Source organism: Athene cunicularia (genome assembly GCF_003259725.1).
Source record: "Athene cunicularia isolate RWA chromosome 25 unlocalized genomic scaffold, athCun1 chr25_part1, whole genome shotgun sequence".
In the NCBI taxonomy this organism is placed as follows: Eukaryota; Metazoa; Chordata; class Aves; order Strigiformes; family Strigidae; genus Athene; species Athene cunicularia.
The window spans coordinates 395,551-406,994 of record NW_020799134.1 but is presented as its reverse complement, the minus strand read 5'-3'; the positions used below and the strand labels follow the sequence as shown (position 1 = coordinate 406,994).

Here is an 11,444-nt window from a genome sequence, read left to right as displayed (position 1 = left end):
CCCGATCCAACGGCGGGCACTCCCGCTGAGCCAACAGCGCTGTGCTGCGGGAAGGAGCTGAGGATGGGCCCGGGGAAGGTGACCACCGAGGCCGGGGGCTGGATCACCACCGTGGAGTCGGGGCACTGCCGCACGCAGGGCTCATTGCAAGTGTCGGCCAGCGGGGCCGGGGCGGCCACCCCACAGGACGTGTTGCACAGGCTGGAGCAGGACATCTTTCAGGCAGGGAAGCACTCCTGGAAAACACAGCGGGGATGAGACAAGGCTGCCAGGAAGGGGCTGTATGCAGGGAGGCCGTGATAGATGCCCAAGAGGCTTCCAAGAGCTGGACTTACCGAGGTGATGAGGAGAGTCCAGCAGAGGAAGATGGATAGAGGCTGCAGAGCCCTCAGCTCTTTTATACACATCCCAGACCGCCCGGGGCAGCAGCCAAGGGGGCGGCCGTGGAATCCCCACCTAATCATGCAATCCATTGGTCAAGCCTCATGACACAGAGAGTGATGAGAGACAATTTTTCCCCTCTTGACTGGGCACATCGGTGTGCAAATGTGCCCTGGAGAAGGAGGAGGTGATGGGAGGGACAGTCCATGACACGCCGTCAGATGAAAGAGCAGGCACTGCTGGAGCTGACCACAAGTGCCTAATAAACCCGGATCTGTCCCTAATCCCCCCACTTTAGCTGAGTAGAAGAATCCTGAGCATCTTACAGAAGTGCTTTGCAACCCTGGGCGCAGGCATCACGCCTGTCCTTCCCTCTCTTTTACAGGCTGGTAAACAGAGGCACTGGGAGGTTGTGTAAAGGGAGAAGCCATCCCAGCTGCTCATCGTGACTCTTACGTGCCCACCATAACCCACTGCTAGCCCCTCCCAGGGGCTAGTGTCATCCCTAAGCCTCGGCCTTCTCTTGGACCCTTGCTGGGTGTTTGGGGCCCATGGGTGCCCCTGTTGAAAATACAAAGAGCAGGCTGCGTGACATTCCTGTGCCTGCAGAGAACGCGGTCACGTGCCGCCGTGCCCCGCTGTGGCTTCCAGGGTCGTCAGTCCTGGCACGGCCCTCACTGCCCGGCTAATTAACCGAGTCCCTCCGGACGGGGTTTGGGGAGGGCCATGCTGTGCCGTGTCCCACACTGCTCCGCTGAGGGTGGGGGCTGTTTCAGGGCACCCAGCGTGTGTTGGCACAGGTGATACCAGGCTGTGAGACTACCGAGGCTGGCAAGTGAAGGCGGTTGGGCTGTGGGTTGAGGAAAACCTCAGGCTGCAACAGCTTCCATGCCTCTGCACAGCCCTGCTGCAGGACCCGTTGCAGGAAAAGCTGACCTGATGTTGCAGGGTGGTGCCTGGCGTCGTCTAAACCACCAACAGATTCCTCACAGCACGGGACCTGGCAAGGGTCCAGAGAAGGCCAAGGCTTAGGGATGCCTCTAGGCCCTGTGAAAGGCCAGAACCAGGAGACGGTGGGCATGTAAGAACCACAACGAGCATCTGGGATGGCTTCTCACCTTGAGCAATCTCCAATGACTCTGTTTTACAAGCCTGTAAAACAGAAGTAATGAGAGTCGTGATGGATGCGCCCAGGGTTGCAAGACACTTCTGCAAAATGCTCAGGATTGTCCTACACAGACAAAGTGGGGGAGATGACGGATAGATCAGGGTTTATTAGGGATGCACAGCCAGCTACCATGGCGCCATGGCTTTCATGTAACAATGAATGTGTGACAGATTACCGCTCCCCCATCACCCTGATTCTCTCCAGGGCATGTTGGCAAGTCAATATCCTCAGAGGAGGGATATAATTGTCATTTGTCATTATCGTTGTCATAAAGATTGTCCACTGCCTTTCATGCTCATCTTCGGTTTCTGCCACCACCCCCTCGGCTGCTGCCCCGGGCGGTCTGGGATGTGTATAAAAGAGCTGAGGGCTCTGCAGCCTCTATCCACCTTCCTCTGCTGGACTCTCCTCATCACCTGGGTAAGTCCAGCTCTTGGAAGCCTCTTGGGCATCTATCACGGCCTCCCTGCATACAGCCCCTTCCCGGCAGCCTTGTCTCATCCCCGCTGTGTTTTCCAGGAGTGCTTCCCTGCCTGAAAGATGTCCTGCTCCAGCCTGTGCAACACGTCCTGTGGGGTGGCCGCCCCGGCCCCGCTGGCCGACACTTGCAATGAGCCCTGCGTGCGGCAGTGCCCCGACTCCACGGTGGTGATCCAGCCCCCGGCCTCGGTGGTCACCTTCCCCGGGCCCATCCTCAGCTCCTTCCCGCAGCACAGCACTGTTGGCTCAGCGGGAGTGCCCGCCGTTGGATCGGGTTTCGGCGGCAGTTTTGGAGGCCGTGGTGGCTATGGAGGCTGGGGAGGCCACAGAGGCTATGGGGGCTATGGAGGCTATGGGGGCTATGGTGGCTGGGGGGGCTACGGGGGCTGGGGAGGCTGTGGAATTGGTGGCTGGGGTGGAAACCACAGGTACCTCAATGGCAACTGCTCGCCCTGCTAAGCCCCACACTTGCTCCGGCCACAGACGACTGCAGTCTTGCCCAACATGACGCCCCAAGGAAGGACATCCCTGTGGCACTGCTGGGCTCCAGAGCTCGTGCCTGCTCGGGGCCACACTCTGCCTTCCTCCTGCCCCGCTTGAGCTTCCCTTCAGGACCCATTGCTGCCCCTGATGACGCAGCCCCGTGCTGGGTGCCTGCTCCTGCAGCACGGCTGATGCTCGCTCTTGCTCTCACTGCTGCCAGGACTTGGCTGCCCTTGTCCAGGGCCCTGCTCTTCTCCCAAATCCCCCCTCCCCTCAATCTTCAATAAAATCTCTGTTGCACTGCAATGTTGACCCATGCTGTTTCTTCATTCTTCATAGAATTGTGGAACAATTGAACCAGAGAATGTTTTGGTTTGGAAGGGACCATCTAGTTTCAACCCCTTCCTGACATGTGCAGGGCCACCTTCCACCAGCCCAGGTTGCTCAAAGTCCCATCCATCCTCACTTTGATCCCTTCCAGTGTGGGGCCAGCCACAGCTTCTCTGGACTACATGTACCAGGGCCACACCACCCTCACAGGGAAGAACTTCTACCTTAGATATAATCTAAACTTACCCTCTGTCAGTTTAAAATCATCACCCCTCATCCTATCCCTACAGCCCTGATAAAGAATCCGATATCAGCTGTACTGTAGCTCCTTTAAGTGCTGGGAGGCCACTACCGTATTTTACTGGAGCCTTGTCTTGTCCAGCTGAACACCCCCAGCTCTCTCAGCCTCTCCTCATGTGTGAGGTGCTCTGCCATGCTTATCTGTTTGTATTCTCTTAATCCAGTCAAGCAGGTCCATGTCCTTCTGATATTGGGGTCCCCAGAGTTCGTCACACCACTGCAGTTGGGACTCTCATAAGAGCTGGCTAGAGGGGAACAATGCCATCCCTCCAACTGCTGATCACACTTCTCTTGATGCATCCTAGGACACAAATTTCCGGCTTGCAAGCACACATTTCTGGCTCGCAGTCATTTTTTCACCCACTAATACGCTCAAGTCCTTCTGTGCAGGGCTTGTCTCAATCCACCCCTCACCCAGACTGCATTTGTGCTTGGGAAAGCCCCGACTCACGGCCAGAACCTTGTACTTGACCTTGTTGCACTTCATGAAGTCCCCACAGACCCAACTCTCCAGCCTGCCCCGGTCCCTCTGGATGGCACATCCCTTCTCTCCAGTGTGTTGGAGGCACCACACAGCTCGATGTCGTCAGTGGACTTGCTGAAGGTGCACTCAGTCCCCTCCTTCCATACCTCGAGTGGCAGCCATGGCTGCGTGGGCCATCCCAGCCATAGCAGACCCATGGTGTCCTGTGGGGTGTCTATGAGAGCTGCTCATCTTCCTCCCACCTGCCCTTGGAGACAAATCCCTCCAGCAGCCTTTTGCCTGCAGAGGGGTCTGTGTTCAACTCCTTCATCAAAAGCCTTTTCCTCTTTGTCCTCTATGTCTTCTTCCCGCTTTGGTGTCCTGCCCTCTGCAGCCCAAGAAGACCTTTTGGGCCCCATATGGAGTTTTCCGCCTGCTGTGGCCATTCCCCACAAGCTGCCTTTCCCCCCAGGGCTGCAGGGATTGAAGAGCACATGGATCCACTCACATGGCCAATGCCCAGGTCAGAGCCACGTGGGACGCCACAGTTGATAGGTGAGAGAGAGGGTGAGCAACCCCCAGCGCCTCCCCTAATTAGATGCTTCCATGCACTCCATCTTCCTGCACCCTGTAATATCTCTTTGTCCAGGCTTCAATGTTAAAATGTTCCTTGGAGTAAATATGGCCCCATCTTCCCCCCACTGCTTGAGCAGAACCTTTTCCTGACATTTCCTATGTCAACAAACCCACCGCCAGTGGACACAGATCTGCCCAGGAAGGAGAGGAGAGGTTCTCACTGGTCTGGACCAGACATTGCTGGCGCTTTGCTGCTCTTCCCCACTCTCCAGACCACGCAGTACCCCCACACTGCCACATCCCTTCAAAATCACCCATCCACAGCAGTCACTGTGGGGTCACCAAATCACCCTTCCACCACCATGACCGCAGCAGACACACAGGGGACACCACTTGAACCAGGACCTGGTGAACGGCCCAGAGTCTTTGCAGAGGGACGTGGCCACACATGGGGATGGGCAGAGAATGAAACCGCCTCGAGGGGAAGGGAAATCATGAAAATTCCTGCTACTAGTGTTGGAGATTCAAGCAGACCAGAACAACATGCCCTGAGCTTTTGGGGAAGTAGGGAAGAAGCAAGAAGGATGAAGAAAAGACATGAGTCAACATTGCGATGCAACACAGTTTTATTGAAGTTTCAGGGGAGGAGAGAGTTGGGAGAAGAGCAGGGCCCTGGCCAGGGCCTCTGTCTGTTTCCTTGCAGAGAGCAGAATGCGATGAGCATCAGCCATGCTGCAGGGGAAGGCACCTGGTGTGGGCCCTGATCGCCAGAAAGCAATGACTCCTGAAGGGATGCTTAAGCAGAGCAGGATATGGGGCAGAGTTGGGCCCCAGGCAGGCTTGAGACATCCAAGCTCTGGAGCCCAGCAATCCAAATAGATGTCCTTTCAGAGAGCATTTTGTTGGGATGTGCCGGACCCCTTTCTGGAGCCGTCTTCCATAGGTAACTGGACCTGGGTTGGGGCTTAGCAGGAACCGCAGTTGCCACGGAGGTACCCGCGACCTCGGCCCCAGCCGCCATATCCACAACCCCCAAAGCCTCCATAACCGCCCCAGCCTCCGTAGCCTCCATAGCCACCATAGCCTCCAGAGCCACCACGGCCTCCAAAACTGCCGCCGAAGCCCGATCCAACGGCGGGCACTCCCGCTGAGCCAACAGTGCTGTGCTGCGGGAAGGAGCTGAGGATGGGCCCGGGGAAGGTGACCACCACAGCCGGGGGCTGGATCACCACCGTGGAGTCAGGGCACTGCCGCACGCAGGGCTCATTGCAAGTGTCGGCCAGCGGGGCCGGGGTGGCCACCCCACAGGACGTGTTGCACAGGCTGGTGCAAGACATACTTCTCTTTGGTAGGTAACACTGAAAAACAAGGCAGAGCTACAGCTCAGTGTAAGGCCGAATCCCAAATCCCTCCTGGCTCTCTCACACTTCACACCTGTGTCCCAGGACAAGCTCTGGATCATCTCACACACTCAGAGGAAAAAACATATTCCTGAGCTGAAATGCTGGTTTGGACGCCTTGTCTCCCCTCATGCTCCCTGCTTCCCACTCGCCCACAGGAGTGAGGAAAAACTCCCTCAGCCAAAGCAGATGGAAAATTGCCAAGCTCCCAAAGGACTTCAGTCCATTGGCACACCCAGGGCATCGTAGCTACGAGTTTAGCTTTCCATCCTTTCCACAGCTCTCAAACAGCACCATCACACCCCACCACTGCACTATGAAAGCGCGGTGCAGCACAGAGTAAAAGTGAGAAACCACTGGTGAGGTAGGGAAGACTTGGACTTACCAAAACGATCAGGAGAGTCCAGCAGAGGAAGATGGATAGAGGCTGCAGAGCCCTCAGCTCTTTTATACACATCCCAGACCGCCCGGGGCAGCAGCCAAGGGGGCGGTTGCAAAAAACTCCAGGAAATTATGAACTGAAGCAGACCAGCTTCATGACACGGATAGTGATGTGGCACAATTACATGCCTCCTCACTGGGGATAGTGACATGCTAACGCACCCTGGATAAGAAAAAAGAGATGGGAGGGGAATGTTATTAAAGACAGAGCGCTGGTGTAGCTAAAGCTGCATCACCAATAAAACTTAATGTGTCCTTAATCCCTCATTTTGCTTACGTGGAAGAATCTTGGGCATCTTTCAGAAGATTGCCGTGCCCAACCACACCACACTCAGCAGCAGTCCAGCCTCGTGCCCAGAGCCAGCAGTGCCGAGCGTGCCGGTGCCTGTGGGCAGCGTGGCCACGTGCAGCCTGGCTCTCTGGGGTGCTCGGCCGGCATCTCCTGGCACAGCCCTCAGTGCCCAGCTGGGTAATCACGTCACCCTCGAGAGGGCTCGGGGAGGACCGTGCTCACAGACGTCAGGCTGAAGGAGCTGACAGTCACCTGGTTCTCTTGCTGCCCTTCTGCGCCTCCAGAGATGTTTCCCCTCTCAGAGGTCTCCTCTGCTCTATCCCACTGCCGTGCCCATCACGGCTCTACCAGCCCCCCGTGCGTTTGTGATTCTCCATGCACAGGACCTGTCTCCTCTACTCCTCGCATGGCCGCCAAGTGAAACCGGGACGGAAAAATCCCAATGAGCTCCAGAGATTTAGGAGTGGGCAACTGATAGAGATGTCTGTGGACACCAGTCCATCGGGGGTGCAGCTGTTGTGGGCACTGGGAGGTGCTGAGCATTGGGAAGTCACCGCGAGAGTGTGGAGTGGCTTCTCCCTTTGCGCAACCTCCCAGTGCCTCTGTTTACCAGCCTGTAAAAGAGAGGGAAGGACAGGCGTGATGCCTGCGCCCAGGGTTGCAAAGCACTTCTGTAAGATGCTCAGGATTCTTCTACTCAGCTAAAGCGGGGGGATTAGGGACAGATCCGGGTTTATTAGGCACGTGTGGTCAGCTCCAGCAGTGCCTGCTCTTTCATCTGACGGCGTGTCATGGACTGTCCCTCCCATCACCTCCTCCTTCTCCAGGGCACATTTGCACACCGATGTGCCCAGTCAAGAGGGGAAAAATTGTCTCTCATCACTCTCTGTGTCATGAAGCTTGACCAATGGATTGCATGATTAGGTGGGGATTCGGTGGCCGCCCCCTTGGCTGCTGCCCCGGGCGGTCTGGGATGTGTATAAAAGAGCTGAGGGCTCTGCAGCCTCTATCCATCTTCCTCTGCTGGACTCTCCTCATCACCTGGGTAAGTCCAGCTCTTGGAAGCCTCTTGGGCATCTATCACGGCCTCCCTGCATACAGCCCCTTCCCGGCAGCCTTGTCTCATCCCCGCTGTGTTTTCCAGGAGTGCTTCCCTGCCTGAAAGATGTCCTGCTCCAGCCTGTGCAACACGTCCTGTGGGGTGGCCGCCCCGGCCCCGCTGGCCGACACTTGCAATGAGCCCTGCGTGCGGCAGTGCCCCGACTCCACGGTGGTGATCCAGCCCCCGGCCTCGGTGGTCACCTTCCCCGGGCCCATCCTCAGCTCCTTCCCGCAGCACAGCGCTGTTGGCTCAGCGGGAGTGCCCGCCGTTGGATCGGGTTTCGGCGGCAGTTTTGGAGGCCGCGGTGGCTATGGAGGCTGGGGAGGCCACAGAGGCTATGGGGGCTATGGAGGCTATGGGGGCTATGGTGGCTGGGGGGGCTACGGGGGCTGTGGGGGCTGTGGAATTGGTGGCTGGGGTGGAAACCACAGGTACCTCAATGGCAACTGCTCGCCCTGCTAAGCCCCACACTTGCTCCGGCCACAGAAGACTGCAGTCTTGCCCAACATGACACCCGAAGTAAGGACATCCCTGTGGCACTGCTGGGCTCCAGAGCTCGTGCCTGCTCGGGGCCACACTCTGCCTTCCTTCTGCCCCGCTTGAGCTTCCCTTCAGGACCCATTGCTGCCCCTGATGACGCAGCCCCGTGCTGGGTGCCTGCTCCTGCAGCACGGCTGATGCTCGCTCTTGCTCTCACTGCTGCCAGGACTTGGCTGCCCTTGTCCAGGGCCCTGCTCTTCTCCCAAATCCCCCCTCCCCTCAATCTTCAATAAAATCTCTGTTGCACTGCAATGTTGACCCATGCTGTTTCTTCATCCTTCACAGAATCATAGAATCATTGAGTCAGAGAATGGTTTGGTTTGGAAGGGACTTTAAAACGATATATTTCCAACCCCCCCTGCCAGAGACAGGGCCTTCTCCCCCTATCCAGTGATGCCAAAGAAAGCCCCGTGCAACCCGGCCTTGAACCCTTCCAGGGTGGGGGCAGGCTCAGCTTCTCTGAGCAACCTGTGCCAGGCCTGACCACCCTCCTGGGGTGATGAATAATTTCTTCTTTGTATCTAATCTTATTTATCCTTTTAAGTTGAAAAACTTAAATCCTATCCTATCCCTACCCCCCCTATCAGTAGTCCCTCCCCCTTTCCTGCAGCCCCTTTCAGCCCTTGGGGGCTGCTCCAAAATCTCCCCAGAGCCTTTTCTTCTCCAGCTGAACCCCCTCAACTCTCTCAGTCTGTCCTCACAGGGGGGTGCTCCATCTCCCCGAGCATCTCCGTGACCTCTTCTGGACCCACTCGAGCAGGTCCGTGTCCTTCCGATACTGCAGTCCCCAGATTTCGACACACCACTGCAGTTGGGTCTCACAAGCGTCGGCTAGAAGGGTACAGCGTCTTCCCTCAAGCTGCTGACCACTCTTCTCTTGATGCATCCTAGGACACGGTTGGCTTTTAGTGTTGAAAATGCGTATTTCTGGCTCGCAGTCAGTTTTTCACCCACTAATACACTCAAGTCCTTCTGTGCAGGGCTTGTCTCAATCCACCCCTCACCCAGACTGCATTTGTGCTTGGGAAAGCCCCGACCCACGGCCAGGACCTTGTACTTGGCCTTGTTGCACTTCATGAAGTCCCCACAGACCCAACTCTCCAGCCTGCCCCGGTCCCTCTGGATGGCACATCCCTTCTCTCCAGTGTGTTGGAGGCACCACACAGCTCGATGTCGTCAGTGGACTTGCTGAAGGTGCACTCAGTCCCCTCCTTCCATACCTCGAGTGGCAGCCATGGCTGCGTGGGCCATCCCAGCCATAGCAGACCCATGGTGTCCTGTGGGGTGTCTATGAGAGCTGCTCATCTTCCTCCCACCTGCCCTTGGAGACAAATCCCTCCAGCAGCCTTTTGCCTGCAGAGGGGTCTGTGTTCAACTCCTTCATCAAAAGCCTTTTCCTCTTTGTCCTCTATGTCTTCTTCCCGCTTTGGTGTCCTGCCCTCTGCAGCCCAAGAAGACCTTTTGGGCCCCATATGGAGTTTTCCGCCTGCTGTGGCCATTCCCCACAAGCTGCCTTTCCCCCCAGGGCTGCAGGGATTGAAGAGCACATGGATCCACTCACATGGCCAATGCCCAGGTCAGAGCCACGTGGGACGCCACAGTTGATAGGTGAGAGAGAGGGTGAGCAACCCCCAGCGCCTCCCCTAATTAGATGCTTCCATGCACTCCATCTTCCTGCACCCTGTAATATCTCTTTGTCCAGGCTTCAATGTTAAAATGTTCCTTGGAGTAAATATGGCCCCATCTTCCCCCCACTGCTTGAGCAGAACCTTTTCCTGACATTTCCTATGTCAACAAACCCACCGCCAGTGGACACAGATCTGCCCAGGAAGGAGAGGAGAGGTTCTCACTGGTCTGGACCAGACATTGCTGGCGCTTTGCTGCTCTTCCCCACTCTCCAGACCACGCAGTACCCCCACACTGCCACATCCCTTCAAAATCACCCATCCACAGCAGTCACTGTGGGGTCACCAAATCACCCTTCCACCACCATGACCGCAGCAGACACACAGGGGACACCACTTGAACCAGGACCTGGTGAACGGCCCAGAGTCTTTGCAGAGGGACGTGGCCACACATGGGGATGGGCAGAGAATGAAACCGCCTCGAGGGGAAGGGAAATCATGAAAATTCCTGCTACTAGTGTTGGAGATTCAAGCAGACCAGAACAACATGCCCTGAGCTTTTGGGGAAGTAGGGAAGAAGCAAGAAGGATGAAGAAAAGACATGAGTCAACATTGCGATGCAACACAGTTTTATTGAAGTTTCAGGGGAGGAGAGAGTTGGGAGAAGAGCAGGGCCCTGGCCAGGGCCTCTGTCTGTTTCCTTGCAGAGAGCAGAATGCGATGAGCATCAGCCATGCTGCAGGGGAAGGCACCTGGTGTGGGCCCTGATCGCCAGAAAGCAATGACTCCTGAAGGGATGCTTAAGCAGAGCAGGATATGGGGCAGAGTTGGGCCCCAGGCAGGCTTGAGACATCCAAGCTCTGGAGCCCAGCAATCCAAATAGATGTCCTTTCAGAGAGCATTTTGTTGGGATGTGCCGGACCCCTTTCTGGAGCCGTCTTCCATAGGTAACTGGACCTGGGTTGGGGCTTAGCAGGAACCGCAGTTGCCACGGAGGTACCCGCGACCTCGGCCCCAGCCGCCATATCCACAACCCCCAAAGCCTCCATAACCGCCCCAGCCTCCGTAGCCTCCATAGCCACCATAGCCTCCAGAGCCACCACGGCCTCCAAAACTGCCGCCGAAGCCCGATCCAACGGCGGGCACTCCTGCTGAGCCAACAGTGCTGTGCTGCGGGAAGGAGCTGAGGATGGGCCCGGGGAAGGTGACCACCACAGCCGGGGGCTGGATCACCACCGTGGAGTCAGGGCACTGCCGCACGCAGGGCTCATTGCAAGTGTCGGCCAGCGGGGCCGGGGTGGCCACCCCACAGGACGTGTTGCACAGGCTGGTGCAAGACATACTTCTCTTTGGTAGGTAACACTGAAAAACAAGGCAGAGCTACAGCTCAGTGTAAGGCCGAATCCCAAATCCCTCCTGGCTCTCTCACACTTCACACCTGTGTCCCAGGACAAGCTCTGGATCATCTCACACACTCAGAGGAAAAAACATATTCCTGAGCTGAAATGCTGGTTTGGACGCCTTGTCTCCCCTCATGCTCCCTGCTTCCCACTCGCCCACAGGAGTGAGGAAAAACTCCCTCAGCCAAAGCAGATGGAAAATTGCCAAGCTCCCAAAGGACTTCAGTCCATTGGCACACCCAGGGCATCGTAGCTACGAGTTTAGCTTTCCATCCTTTCCACAGCTCTCAAACAGCACCATCACACCCCACCACTGCACTATGAAAGCGCGGTGCAGCACAGAGTAAAAGTGAGAAACCACTGGTGAGGTAGGGAAGACTTGGACTTACCAAAACGATCAGGAGAGTCCAGCAGAGGAAGATGGATAGAGGCTGCAGAGCCCTCAGCTCTTTTATACACATCC

General features: G+C 56.7%; 5 protein-coding genes across 5 annotated transcripts in view; 2 read left to right on the top strand and 3 right to left on the bottom strand.

Annotated features, from left to right (window-relative positions):
- The window catches only part of LOC113488629 (claw keratin-like), an 806-nt gene extending 575 nt beyond the window's left edge, over positions 1-231 (bottom strand). Inside the window, exon 1 of the mRNA XM_026863909.1 lies at positions 3-231. Coding sequence (XP_026719710.1) covers positions 3-215 — 213 coding nt within the window. The 5' untranslated portion in view covers positions 216-231. The remainder of the gene's footprint in view (positions 1-2) is intronic.
- A 1,719-nt stretch (positions 232-1,950) lies between these two features.
- On the top strand, positions 1,951-2,488 carry LOC113488704 (claw keratin-like). Its single transcript, XM_026863997.1, has 2 exons — positions 1,951-1,969; positions 2,069-2,488. Exon 2 carries the CDS (start codon positions 2,090-2,092, stop codon positions 2,486-2,488), a length of 399 nt encoding a protein of 132 aa, XP_026719798.1. The 5' UTR covers positions 1,951-1,969; positions 2,069-2,089.
- A 2,385-nt stretch (positions 2,489-4,873) lies between these two features.
- On the bottom strand, positions 4,874-5,518 carry LOC113488698 (claw keratin-like). Its single transcript, XM_026863987.1, has one exon. The coding sequence runs from the start codon at positions 5,516-5,518 to the stop codon at positions 5,147-5,149; it is 372 nt and encodes a 123-aa protein (XP_026719788.1). The 3' UTR covers positions 4,874-5,146.
- A 1,593-nt stretch (positions 5,519-7,111) lies between these two features.
- Positions 7,112-7,878, top strand: LOC113488701 (claw keratin-like). The gene is made up of 2 exons (XM_026863992.1): positions 7,112-7,359; positions 7,459-7,878. Exon 2 carries the CDS (start codon positions 7,480-7,482, stop codon positions 7,876-7,878), a length of 399 nt encoding a protein of 132 aa, XP_026719793.1. The 5' UTR covers positions 7,112-7,359; positions 7,459-7,479.
- A 2,319-nt stretch (positions 7,879-10,197) lies between these two features.
- On the bottom strand, positions 10,198-10,922 carry LOC113488697 (claw keratin-like). Its single transcript, XM_026863986.1, has one exon. It carries the CDS (start codon positions 10,920-10,922, stop codon positions 10,551-10,553), a length of 372 nt encoding a protein of 123 aa, XP_026719787.1. The 3' UTR covers positions 10,198-10,550.
- Positions 10,923-11,444: the final 522 nt, after the last annotated feature.